General features: G+C 36.2%; 1 protein-coding gene across 2 annotated transcripts in view; it reads right to left on the minus strand.

The window, feature by feature from the left end:
- DOK6 (docking protein 6) overlaps window positions 1-18,543 on the minus strand; it is a 360,407-nt gene that overhangs the window by 225,020 nt on the left and 116,844 nt on the right. For both annotated transcript variants that reach the window (XM_028102963.2, XM_088019411.1), the window contains exon 3: window positions 7,058-7,172. In XM_028102963.2, the coding sequence (XP_027958764.1) occupies window positions 7,058-7,172 (115 nt within the window). The remainder of the gene's footprint in view (window positions 1-7,057; window positions 7,173-18,543) is intronic.

Below are 18,543 nucleotides of genomic sequence, written 5' to 3' on the forward strand. Positions count from 1 at the left end.
TTCACCACTGCTATTCAACATAGTATTAGAAGTCCTAGCCACAGCAATCAGACAACAAAAATAAATCAAAGGCATCCACATCGGCAAGGAGGAAGTCAAACTCTCACTCTTTGCAGATGATATGCTACTGAATGTGGAAAACCCAAAAGACTCCACCCCAAAACTGCTAGAACTCATACAGGAATTCAGTAAAGTGGCAGGATATAAAATCAATGCAAAGAAATCAGTGGCATTCCTATATACCAACAACAAGACAGAAGAGAGACAAATTAATGAGCCGATCCCATTTACAACTGCACCCAAAACCATAAGATAACTAGGAATAAATTTAACCAAAGAGGCAAAGGATCTGTACTCAGAAAACTATAAAATACTCAGGAAAGAAATTGAAGAAGACACAAAGAAATGGAAAAACGTTCCATGCTCATGGATCGGAAGAACAAACATTGTGAAGATGTCAATGCTACCTAGAGCAATCTACACATTCAATGCAATCCTCATCAAAATACCATCCACCTTTTTCAAAGAAATGGAACAAATAATCCTAAAATTTGTATGGAACCAGAAGAGACCCCAAATAGCCAGAGGGATATTGAAAAAGAAAAGCAAAGCTGGCGGCAGCAGAATTCCGGACTTCCAGCTCTATTACAAAGCTGTCATCATCAAGACAGTAAGGTACTGGCACAAAAACAGACACATAGATCAATGGAACAGAATAGAGAGCCCAGAAATGGACCCTCAATCTATGGTCAACTCATCTTTGACAAAGCAGGAAAGAATGTCCCATGGAAAAAAGACAGTCTCTTCAACAAATGGTGTTGGGAAAATTGGACAGCCACATGCAGAAGAATGAAACTGGACCATTTCCTTACACCACACACAAAAATAGACTCCCAATGGTTGAAAGACCTAAACATGAGACATGAGTCCATCAAAATCCTAAAGGAGAACACCAGGTAGCAACCTCTTCGACATCAGCTGCAGCAACTTCTTCCTAGGAACGTTGCCAAAGGCAAGGGAAGCAAGGGCCAAAATGAATTATTGGGATTTCATCAAGATAAAAAGCTTTTGCACAGCAAAAGAAACAGTCCACAAAACCAAAAGACAACCGACAGAATTGGAGAAAATATTTGCAAATGACATATCAGATAAAGGGCTAGTATCCAAATTTATAAAGAACTTATCAAACTCAATACCCAAAGAACAAATAATCCAATCAAGAAATGGGCAGAAGACATGAACAGACATTTTTCCAAAGAAGACACCCAGATGGTCAACAGACACATGAAAAAGTGCTCAACATCGCTCGGCATCAGGGAAATCCACATCAAAACCTCAATGAGATACCATCTCACACCAGTCAGAATGGCTAAAATTAACAAGTCAGGAAACCACAGATATTGGCAGGGATGTGGAGAAAGGGGAACCCTCCTACACTGTTGGTGGGAATGCAAGCTGGTGCAACCCCTCTGGAAAACAGTATGGAGGTTCCTCAAACAGTTGAAAATAAAGCTACCATACGATCCAGCAATTGCACTACTGGGTATTTACCCCAAAGATACAAACATAGGGATCCGAAGGGGTACGTGCACCCCAATGTTTATAGCAGCAATGTCCACAATAGCCAAACTGTGGAAAGAGCCAAGATGTCCATCGACAGATGAATGGATAAAGAAGATGTGGTATATATACACAATGGAATTTTATGCAGCCATCAAAAGAAATGAGATCTTGCCATTTGCATCGATGTGGATGGAACTGGAGGGCAATTGCTGAGTGGAATAAGTCAATCAGAGAAAGACATGTATCATATGACCTCACTGATATGAGGAATTCTTAATCTCAGGAAACAAACTGAGTGTTGCTGGATTGGTGGGGGGTGGGAGGGATGGGGTGGCTGGGTGATAGACACTGGGGAGGCTATGTGCTATGGTGAGCACTGTGAATTGTGCAAGACTGTTGAATCACAGATCTGTACCTCTGAAACAAGTAATGCAATTTATGTTAAGAAAAAAAAAAAGAACAAGAAGAAGATAGCAGGAGGGGAAGAATGAAGGGGAATAAGTCGGAGGGGGAGACGAACCATGAGAGACTATGGACTCTGAGAAACAAACTGAGGGTTCTAGAGGGGAGGGGGGTGGGGGGAGGGGTTAGCCTGGTGATGGGTATTAAAGAGGGCACATTCTGCATGGAGCACTGGGTGTTATGCACAAACAATGACTCATGGAACACTACATCAAGAACTAATGATGTAATGTATGGTGATTAACATAACAATAAAAATTAAGTATTGGTAGACATAGTTGAGCCTCTTTTTCCTTTTCTCTCTTTTCCTTAATGAAGGGAAGCAGAATCTATTAGCTAGATTTTAGGTTTCCAACATCTAAGCCATCTGCTCCTTCATTTTCTAGGCATTGACTTGAGATTGGAACATATTCAAAAAGAGGATCAACGGGTCTCTTTTCAATTAATAGGCAAACTCCAGAAATTCTTATTTGTGTTCCACAATATTCTACTTATAGAGTTATTGCAGCAGAGCTGGTGGGCCATGGAAATTTACACACACACACACACACACACACACACACACACACACACACAGAGCTCAGTGATCATTTACTACCCCCACACACCATCAAAAGCACACAACAATCTGTTATTTGGCAATTGAAACAATTTTCCCGATGGGGCTGCCAAATTAGCCTCTCAAACTCATTTTAAAAAAAAATCATCTCTTAGAAAAAGCTCAGTGATAAATATATCATTATAACAAAACTTAAATACAAATTTTTACACATTCATTACTTCATTAATTCAACAAACTGTGATTAGCACTGTGTTGCTGGGAATTCTGAGGTGAGAAAGAAAATACGGTCATGTCTTCATTGAGCTTAAATCTGACAAAGATTGTGAATGGGGTATGTGAAGTCCGAGGTCAGGGTGCTGTGGATGTGGAGAGCAGAGGCACTAAGTAAGACGAGGGGGCAAGAAGCATCACATACTGGGGCCTATATGGAAGCCAGTGGGGAGGTGGTTGGGAGACGTGTGTGTGCAGGGGGCCCAGCAGGCTTGGAAGGAGCTCATGCAAGGAGTCCAATCTTAGAAGGAGCAGCATACACTTATGTACCCTTGCCCATGTTTCTCTGTGCTCATAAAACATACGCAAGCTATATAGGCACACATCTATGGTTATTTTTGTTGTTTGTCCTTACTGTTGTCAGTTTCTTTTTACCATATTAGAATATACCAAACACTTTTCTTCCCCTGCAAGTCCCTCCCTACCCTGTTTTTACCTTAAAAAAATATATCACAGATGACCTTAGAGATAGCCTAGATATATTTTTTACTGCAAGGTTTTTTTTGAGATAATTGTAGATTCACATGTAGTAATAAAAAATATTACAGAGAGATTCTGTGTAAACTTTGCCCACTTTCCCCCAATGGTACTATTTTGCAAAATTATAGTAGAATATCACAACCAAGATATTGACATTGATAGTGTACTGATCTTACTCTGATTTCCCCGGTTTTACTTGTACTTACTTGTATGTGTAAGTGCTCTACAACTTGCCACCTGTGTAGGTTTGTTCATGTACCATTGCAGTTGGGGTAACTGCTCAGTGCCAATACAAGCTCATGTAACTTTTATGACCCTGCGTCCCCCTGAGTCCTCATACCCCCAGTCCCATTCCTCACCTCTGACAACTAATCTGCCTTCCATCTGTAAAATTTGTCATTTCACAGATGTTACAAAATACTATGTATTTTGGGATTGGCTTTTTTTCCCCTTGGCATAATTCAGTCAAGATTTATCCAGGTTGCTGCTTTTATCAATAGTTTGGTCCTTTTTATTGTTGAGGACTTCATGGTGTGAGTGTACCACAGTTTATAAAAGACATCTGGGTTCTTCCCAGTGAGGGGCTATTATGAGTAAAGCTATTATGAGTACTTTTTGTGTGTACGTGTATGTGTGAACACAAGTTTCCTTTTTTTCCTGAGATAAGTGTCCAAGACTGCAATTGCTGGATTGTGTAATGATGACATATTTAATTTTATAAGAAGATGCTAACCACTTTCCAGAGTGTCTGTACCATTTTACGTTTCAGCCAGCAGTGTATGAGTGATCTAGCTTCTCTTCAACCTCACAAGCATTTGATGGTGTTACTTTTTTAAAAAATTTTAGCTGTTCTGATAAGTGCACAGTGATATCTTATTGTGGTTTTTAATTTGCATTTCCCTGATGACTGACTGACTTAAAAAAATTGGATACATTCATTCACACGTTCACATATCATAATTTCATATAGGTGGGATAGTTTATATGCTGGGTTTTTTCTTCTGTTCATTTTCTTTTCTTCTCCTTTTTTGCTATTGCATTTCTTTCCCAGCTTCCTTTTCTACCCACCTCCTTATTATCCCCTCTTACCCCAGGTAACTCTTGGTAAAATACATGCTATCTCTCTCGTTTCTTTTACAAATGTGATTATTCAGTATACACTTCTCTGCTGGTTTGTTTTGCTTGAAGTACTAAAATTCATAGAAATGTCTTCCAGTTAATTGGCTTAATTAGAATTCTTTCTAGGGATTGAATAATATTTCACGATAAGGATGGACCATAATTTGTTCAAGTATTTTCTTGATAGCCATTTGTTTCCAATTTTGTTGTCATTACACATAATTTGCTTAAACCTATGACCTCATTGCTGGTATGTATGTTTCTACAGGATATGTTCCCAAAGACGCTCCCTGAGTCAAGGGGGTGCATACTTATTTAATAGCAGTTGCCAGTTTTCTTGGAAAAAAAAATTGAGGGGCGCCTGGGTGGCTCAGTTGGTTAAGCGACTGCCTTCGGCTCAGGTCATGATCCTGGAGTCCCGGATCGAGTCCCACATCGGGCTCCCTGCTCAGCGAGGAGTCTGCTTCTCCCTTGGACCCTTCTCCCTTTCGTGCTCTCTGTCTCTCATTCTCTCTCTCTCTCAAATAAATAAATAAAATCTTTAAAAAAGAATTGAGGCAATTTGCATACTCACTAGCCATCACGAGAATACACTTTGATCTGCATTCACATTTAAATGTGAGAGTTCCTTTTAATTTTGCTTTAACCGTATCACTGCTTTGATTTTCACATCTGTGACTGCTTTACAGTTGGAGTCTTTTTTCCAAATGATTTTGCCATTTTATCAGCAGACATGGACTATTGATCTTAATATAGATCTAAAAATATAATTTGCCAGAAGTACTCAAATTCCCTGTTTATGTGTTTCAAGTCCTTTCTTTTTTTCTATTGTCATATGCCATGAAGTTAAGAAAATTTAATAAAATCGTGCCATTGTTTCTTAAGCACTTTTACTACGAGCTTCAAGCAGACTGCTATATCTACACACACAAAAGTGATTTAAAACACCAATAATTTGAATAAGTCATAATCCAAATGAGTTGAAACTCTTTGCTAGGAATTCAAATAAACATGTTCTTTTATTTTACATTTGGATCTAGTTTCAGCCTCACTGTCTGGAAATTCTTCTCTTGAAAATTAAGGCCATTTTGTTTTAGGGAAGGAGCCTTTGTTTCTCCAAAATCTTACATGACCCATGAAGCCACCACCACCACAAAAAAAAAAAAAAAAAATGAAAATAATCTTATAATCTTAAAAACCTTCCAATGTTAGACTTACGGGGTACAACTCTGTGTCTGAATTTCAGAAACATAATTCAATATCATTCTTATCTGAAGTAACAGACTTGAGTATTGCATTTGTACCCACAACATGGCTCAATATAATTTCAAAACTGTAGGGCAGTGGTGAAAATTGAAGCATACAAACAATAGCGAAAATTATCTTTTATCTTTTTTGGCAAACCAATTTTCTGGTTGTTAGTTTTAATATGAGACATTATCTTAGAGCTCAGAGCAAAGTGAAGTGGTGAGACAGTTTTAAGACAGTGAACAAGAAGGCACAAATATTTTTGGATGTTAATAAATGATACCAGCGAGGTTGGGACAGGTTCTATTGCGAAATGGAGTTGATATCACCAGTTAACAGACTTCTATGCAATGCCAAAAGTCAATTTTAAATGATGAAATGAAGCCAGATGATGAGTGAAGGGAAGTATGGCAAAAGGGATTAAAGGCATCCCAGGAAAAACATGTTGATAAATTGCAATTCAGTTTAGCAAAACTAAGAAAAGTGTAGGTGAGGAGGTGTGAACAATTTTATTTAGGCAAGGTGACATTATCAATTTTAGAATAATAGAACCTGATATTAATTATACCTATAAACTTTAACTATAAATCCAGAAGCTTTATTTCCTCAAAAAAAAAAAAAATAGTAAGACTTCTACTAAGGACTTCACTATAATTTTAAATTCACTTCTTTCGAACCCTTGGTGCTTCTTGCTTCCATCCATTATAAAACGAATGCGCCATTTCGTTGAGCAAAATCTTTAAAAAGCTATAATAAGCCAACTAATACATTGCATAGCACAGGGATTTCAAAATGAAAAATACTACAGGTTCAAACTATAAACTGCCGTGTGTCTCAACGATGTCAGAGTGTTTTATGAGTTGGGATGCTAAAATTCAATCTGAAATGTATTTACTTGTAGTATTGAGAATCCATGAAAGCAACCAATTGCTCAAAGTTCAGTTTTGGAATGTCTGGGGACTTCAGCTGTGCTTTGCCCCACACTTTTGCATGGCAGCGTTATTATTTTCCCACCAAATGCTTACAGCTGCACCCGGCAGGAACCAGAATACAAGTCACAAGCTTGCCCTAACAACATCTCCCAGGCACTGTTTACTTAATTTTTCAAGCTTGAATAGAAACCTCAAGAGTCCTCAGACCACCTGGGAGCAAAATCCAGACACAGACGGATAATAAAAAAGCACCCAAAACATCTGTAGAAATCAACATGTTGAGCTTCTCCCTAAAGTTTTCCACAGCACAGTCTTATCACAATAAGCCTTCCTATTCAGTGGTATAACTTAATCCATCTGGGCCATTGTCTCTGAAGCAGTTCAATTTCCACAAGCTGTAGACGGGGCTATAATTGCTTACCTGACTCACAGGCAAATGTCTTTGACGTTTCATCATGAAAGATAATTGCCACTGCATGCTTCTTTGTCTCTCGAGGCAGTCTGGTTATATTTTTGATGTTGTGCAGTTCCGTTACCTTGAAAGAAAAATATTTTTCACTTAGTGTACAGGAGACGCTGTATACGGGAGTGGTGAAACAAAATGATCAGTTACTACTCTCTTAAGCCACTTTCCACTGCATATTTATACCCTTTTCCAATTAACTGTAGCCAAAAATGATGGAGAACGGAACAAGCATGTCTTCTCCTCTGCCCTCAATGTTGGTCCTTGTTTGCTGAATTTTGAAATATTCTAAAAATTATGTAGAATAACTCCATGAAAGCAAGGACTCTGTGTTTTTATGAAAATTGTATCTTCTGCCAACAAGAGCAGGTGTGACACACACAAGATTCTCAATACATTTTTGTTAAATACTCATTGGGTTTAATATCTCTCTTTTCTCCTAACTCTCATCCATTGTGCAAGTTCCTAGTGGGACGAGAGTCACAATGCAACTGATACCGGTCAACTGGCAGAAGAAGTGACCTCAAAATTAGAGGTCATAAATATAAGCAATGGACCTGCTTCCCAGAAAAATGCACATGGTGTTCATAAGCCCGTGTACCCACTACTACCTCACCCCGTTCTCTCACCAAGGCCCATCCATGATTCATGCACCCAGGTTAGCAATACTTTATTTGTTTGGCAATTAATAAATATTTAATAAACTTCCTTATTCTAGCTCCAAACTGTCTATGGGCACAAGTTCTTCTGCTACAACTTGTGCCCCTTTTCTTTTTCTCCACAGTCCAGAGAAATGGACAAATGTCTACTCTCTCAACTACTCTGCAAACCCACTGCAATAATAACATGACATTTTTTTTAATCTACTTGTCAACATGCTGAATGCTATTTCTTCTAACACAAAAGATTTGACAGGTTCATTCTCATTTTCACTTAGTTCAAATATTTAAAAATCTCTCTTGAGGTTTCTTCTTGGACCCATGTACTGATTAAAAGTATATTGTTTAATCTCCACACATTTGGGGATTTTCCCGCTATCATACCATTATTGATCTCCAGTTTAATTCCATTGTGGACTGATTGCAGATATTGTACGATTTCTATTCTTTTATATTTGTGTAGATATGTTTAGTGGCCCAGAATGTGGTGTATCTTGGTGAATGTTCCATGAGAGCTGGAAGAATGTGTTTGTTGACTTTGTCTATAGATGTACATTATATCCAGTCGACTGATGGTGCTGTTGAGTTCAACAATGTCCTTACTGATTTTCTGCCTCCTGGATCTGTCCATTTGTGAAAGAGGGGTATAGAAGACTCCAACTCTGATAATGGATGCAACTATTTCTCTTTGTAGTTCTACCAATTTTTGACTCACATTGTTTGATGCTCTGTTAGGTGCACACACACTAAAAATTGTTATGCCTTCTTGTAGGATTGACCAATTTATCAATATGTAATGGCTTTCTTTATCCCTGATAACCTTCCTTGCTTTGAAGTCCTGTCTGAAATTAAAATAGCTACCCCCTGTTTATTTTTTTATTTTATTGTGTTATGTTAATCACCATATATTACATCATTAGTTTTCGATGTAGTGTTCTACCCCCTTTTTAAATTGTTAGTGTTATATTTTTAATGAATTTTTATTTTTTTATTTTATTTTTATTTATTTTCTTTTTTTTAAAGATTTTATTTATTTATTTGACAGAGAGAGACACAGTGAGAGAGGGAACACAAGCAGGGGGAGTGGGAGAGGGAGAAGCAGGCTTCCCGCTGAGCAGGGAGCCCGATGTGGGGCTCAATCCTAGGACCCTGGGATCATGACCTGGGCTGAAGGCAGACGCTTAACGACTGAGCCACCCTGGCACCCCTAAGGTGGGTTTCTTTTTGAAAACATGTAGTTGGATCCTGTTTTTGGATCCACTCTGACAATCTCTGTCTTTTTAGACCATTGATGTTCAAAGTGATCATTGATACAGCTGTATTAATATCTACCGTATTTGTTACCGTTTTGTTTGCTGCCCTTGCTCTTTCTTCCTATTTTGCCTTCTACTCTTTTTCTGCATTTTACTATTTTAATTGTGCATTTTATATGGTTCTACTTTTTCTCCTTTCCTGTAATTTTTTTCTCTATAGCCAGACATGATGTGTTGGGTAAAAAGGAATTGCTATAACGAGGCCCCTAGGGGCGCGGTGGTGAGGTGTGGTGGGAGGGGAAGCATTCTCTAGCCCTAGGGTAAAGTCTGGGTTTTGGATTTCAAAAGTGTTTCTCAGTCCTCCCCACCTGAGGTGGCAGAGGATGGCTAGCATGGGCAGGAATTGGCATTTCCCTTTGTCTTTGACAAGGGTACCAGTTTTGACTTGCTTGATCCATGTTCAGGGCTTGTTATGTTAGGGCACATGCTCTAACTGTAAATGAAGGATTTTGTTGAAGGGAAAAGACTTAATTCCATTCATGACTTGCAAAGCCATCCTAGAAGCACCATCGGTCACCAACTAGTGTTCTAGGTGGAGAAAAATGTACAGATATATTTCATGTATTTTTTAAAATTTTAGTCTTCCATTTTTGAAGATGATACCTTTGTTGTTGATGAAGACATGATAGTATCAAAATAGTTAAAAGAAGTATCAATTCGTGACCAAAAGTTGTACCCATGTCATATAAAATAATGTCTGTAAAGTAAAACTATGTAGATACATTTTAAAGAGCCTGGTGTTAGCTGTCACATTCCCTTCTAAAATCTGTGGTGACCTAGACTTTCAGCTTCATAAAATAACAAACCCACTACTCAGGGTTGCTGTGTAAGCTGTCCACAGGAGCCCTTTTATTCCTTGTTACAATGAATTTACAGTTCTGTCACAATGATGAGAAGCTAATTTTAATATATCCCTTTTTTGATATTTGTTTTTCTCTTATAATTATCGCATTAAGATTAACATGCAAAATTAAAATTGGTAAGATAAGTGATTTTAAGCAAAATAACCTACAAAACATTTGCTTCATATTTATGCATATATACAAATACTTGTACACATACATATATTATATATACTTTTTACATCTATTTACATACCTAAGAATCTGAAAATACTCATTTCCTCTTCCAGGAAAGAAAAATTAGACACCATTATCTTACAGTTTCTGAGGAGTTATACCTTGGAGAGAAAGATGAGAATGCTTCTTTTGGAAAAATGATTCACATGTTATATTTAAAGTACATAAAGCATATTCTCAAATAAAGTTAAACTCTTGAATTTTTAAATGATTTGATAAGTGACTCACATAATATTTAAGCTGAATTTTATTCTAACAGAGCACGCTGAAGTTATATTTGAAAAAGAGTTATTTTTCTCAAGTTTTATTAATTTTAGCTAAACAAAGGATCTTGCCAGAATTAAGTAGAGTCTAAAAGCAATGAAGATTATGTGTTGTCCAAGAATTCATGCAATTTATGGCAAGTGAGCCTTACACTATCTAAGCTACATCATGTGTAACATCTAGTTGTACAAAACAATATCATAAAAGCATTTATTATTCTGCTCAAGGGCCATTCCTGAATATTTTATTTATTAATATAAAAGAATATTAGAACAGATATTGTGGGTCCTATCTTTTTTGTCCTTTCATAGCAAAAATCAGCAAAACAAATTAATGGATAGCTTAGCAAAATGCAGCAATCACTGGGGATTTTCTAACTTCTGCGCCATAGGCAATCTGTCAGATGATGTAGTTTGAACACCGTGTTTGCTCTTCTGTAAAATTTACATTTGGAAATGCAGACAACCTTTTCAAACAGACGTTGTTACATTGGTCTCCAGAATAGTGCAAGACTCTTTGTTGCTGATCAGTAATGTGATGCTATGCACTTCAGTCTGTGCTCTAAGATATTAAAGAGATGCCAGGAAAGCAAAATACTTATGAGGGGGATAAAATTCTGCTTCTCACATTGTCTTGGTTAGGACATTCAAGTGTTACACTAAATTATAAAATGTAATAAAATCATACCAGAAGTTTTTTTTAAGAAGTTTGTATATCTCCAGAACTGCTTTTGTTTAATTCAAAATACATTTTAAAAAAGTATTGTGAATCACAACAATTTAGGTCAAGATCTAATATATCTGAATCTCCTACCCTCACTTTTCCCTCTCAGTATCATGGAGATTTACCACCCAGGAAGGAATTTTGTGTTTTCTTAGATGAAAACAACTTTTAAAATATTTTTAAATTTTCAAAATAAAAATGTTTTTATTAGTTTAAAACCTGTCAATGTGACATAAAAATAATCAATATTTATTAAAATTTTGAAATCCTAGAGCATTTCAATAATATGTATCAATAAATTATTACATCATTTAACAATGTATATTTCTAAATCCTGATTATTCACATGGCTATAAAAGCACAAAATACAATTGAAGTTTAATAAAAGAGTTCATTACTTTAAATAAATATGAAATAAGCAAAATTTAATTGGAGGGAAATACTTTCAAAGGATTCAGGCTGCTTAGGTCTAAGTCAATAAATGCCATGGTCAACAATTTAAAGGTCTTACTAAGTAATAAAATTAAAACCCAAATATAAGCATACCTAAATGGTGACTTTGCTAACTAGTGCTATTTAATTTTCATTACAAAGAGTAATCCCTAAGGAATTCCTGCTGATAAAGTCAGAGAGCTCAAAGATGAAACACATAACCCTTTTCTGTAGGACTTCATAATTTAGTTGAGGTGATAAGATCACAAATAACAGTGATGAACCCAGTGAAAGAATTAAAAACAGAGCTAAAGAAGCATGGAGGAACCACATCTGTATTTCTACAACCAGTTTGTGGACATGGCACCTGGATTTTAAAGTTGTGTCTCTATATAGAGACACCTCCCAAACCTTACTTGCCTGTCCTACTTTATTCACATGGGTTGTATCTATTAACGATCACCGCGAGAGAAATTAAAACATAAATTATTAAATGTTTATTTGAGTGTTTAAAAATACTCATAAACTCATTGCATGATAACACGAATGACATTTAAAATAAAAAATTCCTCAAATAGGTGAAGAATGGTAATGTTTTCACATTTTTGCAAAATTCTTAATGTCTGGCTTAACAGAAGGCAGTTTGAAACTCATATCTTCTGAATTCAGTCTGTTGCAATACATTGTTTTGATTAAGCATATATAGAAAACAAGGCCTCACCCAGACATGAGGTGGTAAAAGGGAAGAACAATTTAAGAGCATTTTAGCCAGTTGTGGATATTCTTCTTTGATTCTATCTCCAAACCTGACAAATGTTTTCTTGAAGGTTGTCATGCAGAGTCACATCGTACACATTTACACTCTGTTGTATTAAAATCCATAGAACTCTTTTCAACTTTGGTCATTGGGAAAATATTGGTTTGCTGAGTTATGAAGATCTTACATTGTCATATTTCACTATTAACATAAAAATATTCATTAATATCAACCTTAATTGCCACAGAAAAATTGATAAGTTCTGAGTTGTCAAGCTCAAAAATGCAGACACAAGGTTCCCCATTTATCACTTGAAACCTTAAATTTTAGCATTGTTAATATTGTCAGTTGTTTTCCCTAAAGACAGGTTGACTTGTTCATTTTTGAGAAAATGTCTGACACCCAAATCTGAATGACCATAGTTTGTCAAAGACTATTGCTAGAACAGGTGTTCTTTGAAAAGAAATGAACTATTTTGCTTGTAACTTCCACAATCCCAGCAGCGCTCCTACTGGGGATAACCACTGCACGTCAGTAGGTAGCAGAAGTGTTTTTTAGGAGTTCTTGCCATTTTTTCCCAATAGAGTATTAAAAAGATGTACTTAAGTATCTAGATTTCATAAAAGTAACCACTTTTACTGTCTCATTAGGTCTTAAGTAAAATAAAAATAAAATTAGCATACGTATTTGTATATTTATTTACATGGGCGAGTCCATGATGGTAAAGAATACAATGATTTTAGTCCCACTTATTTATTTTTGCTTTTGTTGCCTGAGGTTTGGGTATCATTTTAAAACAAAACAACGCAAAACAGAACAAAACAAAATAAAACAAAACAAAAAGTCATTTCCCAGAATAATGTCATGTTGCTTCCCCCCTATGTTTTCTTCTAGGAATTTTATGGTTTCAGGCTTTACATTTCAGGTTTTAATCCATTTTGAGTTGATTTTTGTGTATGGTGTAAGAGGAAGGTTCACTTTCATCCCTTCGCATGTGTATATAAAAATATATATGTGTTTTTCTGGTCTCTCTATTCTGTTCTACTATTGGTCTATGTGTCTGTTTTATGCTGTTACCATAATGTTTTAATTACTATAGCTTTTAATTACTATATTTTCCAAAATAATTGGAAATGAAGAAGCACGATGTCTAAAGTTTTGTTTTTCTTTCTCAAGACTGCTTTGACTATTCAGTTTTTGTGGCTCCATATAAATTTTAGAATTGTTTCTTTTCTGTTTCTCTGAAAAATGTCACTGAAATTTTGATAGGGATTGTATTGAATCTGTGTATCACTTTGGGTAGTATGGCATATTTAACAATATGAATTCTTCCAATCCACGGACACAGGGTATTTCCATTTGTATCTTCCGCGATTTCTTTCATCAGTGATTTATAGTTTTCAGTGACAGGTCTTTCACCTCCTGAGTTAAACTTATTTCTAAGTGTTTTATTCTTTTTGCTGCTATTATGAATGGGATTGTTTTCTTGATTTCCTTTTTGGAGAGATCACTGTTGGTATAATGAAACGCAAGTGATTTTCATATGTTGATTCTGTACTCTGCAACTTTACTCCAATTCACCTATTAGTTCTAAGATTTTTTTAAATAGAGTCTTCAGGATTTTCTACAATAAGATCATGTCATTTGCAAACAGAAATAATTTTACTTCTTTTCTTTCTTCTTTGTTTCTTTCTTTGTTTCTTTGTTTCTTCTCTCTCTCTCTTTCTTTCTTTCTTCCTTTCTTTCTCTTTCTTTCTTCTTTCTTTCTTTTCTTTCTTTCTTTCTTTCTTTCTTTCTTTCTTTCTTTCTTTCTTTCTTTCTTTCTCTTTCTTTCTTTCTTTCTTTCTTTCTTTCTTTCTTTCTTTCTTCTTTCAATTTTGATGTCTTTTATTTCTTTTCTTATCTAATTGCTCTTTCTAGTACTTAGTAGTATATAGAATAATAGAATAGGAGTGGTGAGAGTAGGCATTCCAGCCTTGTACTATCTTAGAGTAAAAGTTTTCAGTTTTTCCCCACTGATTATGATGTTAGCTGTGAGCTTTTCATAAACATCTTTATTTTGTTAAAGAAATTTCCTTCTATACATATTTAGTTGAGAGATTGTTTTAAAATCATGATTGGATGTTAAATCTGTCAGATGCTTTTCCTGCATCTATTGAGATGACTGTATGATTTTTATCTTTCATTCTGTTAACGTGGTGTATCACAACTTATGTTAAACCAAGTTTGCATGCCTGGAATAAATCCTACCTGGACATGGTATGTAGTCTTTTTGATGTGTTGTTGATTTTGGTTTGCTAGTATTTTATGGAGGATTTTTGTATCCATGTTCATCAGAGATATTAGCTTGTAGTTTCCTTTCCTTGTGGTGTCTTTGTCTAGGTTTGGTGTCATGGTAATGTTGGACTTATGAAGTGAGTTTGGAAGTATTTTTTACTTATATTTTTATTTCTTTATTTATTTAATTTGGCATAGTTGACACACAATATTACATTAGTTTCCGGTATTCAACATGGTGATTCAACAATTCTATATGCTATGCTATGCTCACCAGAAGTGTAGCTATCATTTTATCACCATGCAACCCTATTAAAATACCATGGACTATATTCCTTATGCTGTACCTTTATTCCTGGGATTTATTAATTCCGTAACAGGAAGTATGAATCTCCCACTCCCTTTCACCATTTTGCCCATCCCCCTACCCCTGTGGGGCAACCATCAATTTGTTCTCTGTATTTATAAGTCTGTTTCTATTTTTTGTTTGATTGTTTATTCATTTGTTTTTTTTTTTTTTTTTTTTTTAGATTCCACATGTAAGTGAAATCATATGGTACTCATAAAAAAGCTTCTGCACAGCAAAGGAAATAATCAACAAAATGAAAAGGCAATCTACAATGGAGAAAATATTTGCAAGCCAATTAAGAGATTAATATCCAAAATGTACAAGGGTGTAACTCAATGGCAAAAGCAAATGCCCAGATAACCCAATTAAAACATAAGTAAAGGATGAAGGTGAAAAAAGCATATATACTGAAATTACTTTGAGTTTTAAAGGACCTTTTATCAATTTACTGTCATGACAATTGAGATTAGATACCTGTGTATTAAAGTGCTCAATTTCTTTCTATAAATCTCACTATATTTTGAAAATGAAAGAAAGTTATTCAGACTTTTTAAAAATAGATTCAAATGAATTAGACAATAAGTTGCACTCTCCTTTCTTATTAATTTACTAATAATCCTATTAATCCTGGTATTTTACTAATCTTCTATGGCTGTTTTAATTAAGTCAAAGGTTTTATTTTTGAGACTGAAATGGCACATTTTAGGAATTGGTTTAATAAAATGTTTATTTCATTAACTTTATTATTTATTTAACTTTTTTCACTATCACTTTATTAGAAAAGAGAATATTTTTCTAGTAAGAAAAGAAGATGAGTATTTTACTAAATTTTAAAATTATTACAATTAATAAATCTTAATCTCTCCATGCTTAAGTCCTAAGCTTCATAATAAGAATTTAAATGTTGTTGGGGCACCTGGGTGGCTCAGCGTCTGCCTTCGGCTCAGGTCCTGATCCCAGGGTCTTGGGATCGAAACCCGCACTGGGCCCCCTGCTCAGCGGGAAGCCTGCTTCTCCCTCTCCCGCTCCCCCTGCTTGTGTTCCCTCTCTCGCTGTGTCTCTCTCTGTCCAATAAATAAATTAAAAAAAAAGAAAAGAATTTAAATGTTGGTATTACCCTATACATTGTATCCAATACATTGTATCATTTGCAAAGAAATTTTATAATTGATTCTTTCTAGTAGAATTTACATCAATTTTCCAGTAGCTGCTTCTTTATATTAGTCTCCTTTCACTGAAAATTATGAATGTATAACATTAACAAAAATATCATTCATTCTTTCGGCTCCACATGTCTCTGTGCTCTGATATTATGTGCTGTGATATAATTCTCCAATGTTTACTATTTGACTACTGCAGCACATGTGTTATCAATACTTACAAGCTTTGTTTTTTATGTCTTTGAAAAATTTAAGGTCTCTCAAATATTAAGCCACATTATGAAATGCATCATCTAGAAAGGAGTGATTATAGATAGAATTAGAGTAGAACTGGAATTAACTATAATGGTCACCACTGGTTGCATACACAGCATCCCGTTTCAGCTCCTTCATTCTTACCGGAACCTGATTTTGTTCAGCTATTTGCCCTTACGTCATGCAGCTCAAGTGCCCCGGTGGGAATCTCTCACCCTATGTACCATGGTAGAACCTGCTATTCTTCGGTTTATGGTCTCCTTGCTCACCATGATCAGCTTAGGAAAGAGGATATGACCGAAATATGACTGAGATGTGCAAGAAGTTTTCCGGTGGTTTCTTTTTTTTTTTTCTTTTAAAGACTTTATTTATTTACTTGACAGACAGAGAGAGAGAGAGACAGCGAGAGCGGGAACACAAGCAGGGGGAGTGGGAGAGGGAGAAGCAGGCTCTCCGCGGAGCAGGGACCCTGGGATCATGACCTGAGCAGAAGGCTTAAGGACTGAGCCACTCAGGTGCCCCTTTCTGGTGGTTTCTGATGAACGTTTTCTGATATGGAGGTAGCCCCAGGCTAAAACCATCCCCCTTCTCCAGTGGATGCTGTCTGGCTGTCATAATTCAAGAAAGCTACAGCTATCGTTCTACTAGTTAAAGATGAGGGCAATCCTCAGGTGGCAGAGTAGAGATGGCGGGGCAGGGGGAACATTTTCATTCTTGAACAAGAGTTACTGAATCAACCAACCCTAAAGCCAGTTTCTTTTTCTAGACATGCTGGCATATGTGAGAATACTCTTCTGTAAGTTGTTTGATCTGGGTTTTCTGTTACTTGTGACCAAAAGTATTCTCACTAAGAAAGTAAACCTGTTGCTGAGCTTTCTTCATTCAACAATGGAAAAATGGAAAATGGCCATGCCTATCTGGGTGGCCATCACACGGTTAGTTAAAGTGATGACCAGAATCCGGGCCACGCCTCCTATTTCTCTGACTAGTGCTCTTTTCACCAATTTATGCAATTTATTAATGGCAATAACTGCTAATCAAGAAGTTACTACAGGAAGGTGACTTCAACTACAAAAGACTCAAATTGTAAGGATGACAAAAGGAATAACAGGAAAACTCACTACCTTATTATCCCTAAATTATTTTCAGGTGGCCTATTTTGAAACATAAAGATAATCTATTTTCAGGTCTAAGAAATGCAGAAAATTGATGCATAAGAAAATATGCACTAAAACAGGAAACCTATGTACTTCTTTCTGTCCTTTCTCCCTCCTTCCATCTTCCTCTCCGCCTACTCTCCCTCCCCTTTCAACCTCTCCCCTCTCTCCCCAGTATAAATTTAGCATTTCTAATAAGATGTTTCACTGACTCTAAGAACAGAAAGGCATGAAACAGCTCAGTCAGCTATAATACCATTCTTATTTTGAGAGCTACACTTTTACTACACAGACATAACAGCAACTACCCAGCTGTGATAACGTTTCTTAGCAGATATACAAAATTAAATCTCTTCATTATCGTATGGGGTTGAATAGTGGCCCCCAAAAGATATCTCGAAGTCCTAACTAACCCCCAGAACCTTCGAAAGTGCCTTATTTGGGAGAAGGTTCTTTGCAGATGTAATTGAATTAGGATTTTGGAGGAGATCATCCTGGATTCAATGCGGGCCCTAAATCCAATCACATGTGTTCTTACAGGAGAAGAGCAGAGGGAGCTTTGAGGCAAGGGCACAGTGGACATGTGACGCTGGAGGCCGAGGTTGAAATGATGCTGCCACAGCCCAGGAGCACCTGGAGCCCCCAGAGGCTAAAAAAGGCAAGCAAAGCTGCCTCTGTCATGGTTTTGTAGGCGTGGAGCCCTGTTACCTGGATTTCTGACTTCTGGCAGCCAACCGTGAGAGAATAACTTTCTGTCATTTTAAGTACCAAGTTCGTGGCAGTTTGTTGGGCCAGCCCTAGGAAACTAATAAAATATACAGAATTATTTGAAGATAAATAGCTCCATTTGTTATAAAGTTAGTAGCCTTAATTGAAGATAAAAATGACCCCAAAAAATCACAAAAATTTGTCTATAGCCCAATTTCTCTCATAAGATAATAGTTTCTTAAAAAGCAAGGATACCTCACTGTTCATCATGACCTACCTAAAGTTATTAAATATGTATTTCTTTTTTCTTT

This window comes from Eumetopias jubatus, unplaced genomic scaffold (assembly GCF_037043125.1).
Source record: "Eumetopias jubatus isolate StellerSeaLion01/CBP00866 unplaced genomic scaffold, mEumJub1_p1.0 scaffold_16, whole genome shotgun sequence".
NCBI lineage: Eukaryota > Metazoa > Chordata > Mammalia > Carnivora > Otariidae > Eumetopias > Eumetopias jubatus.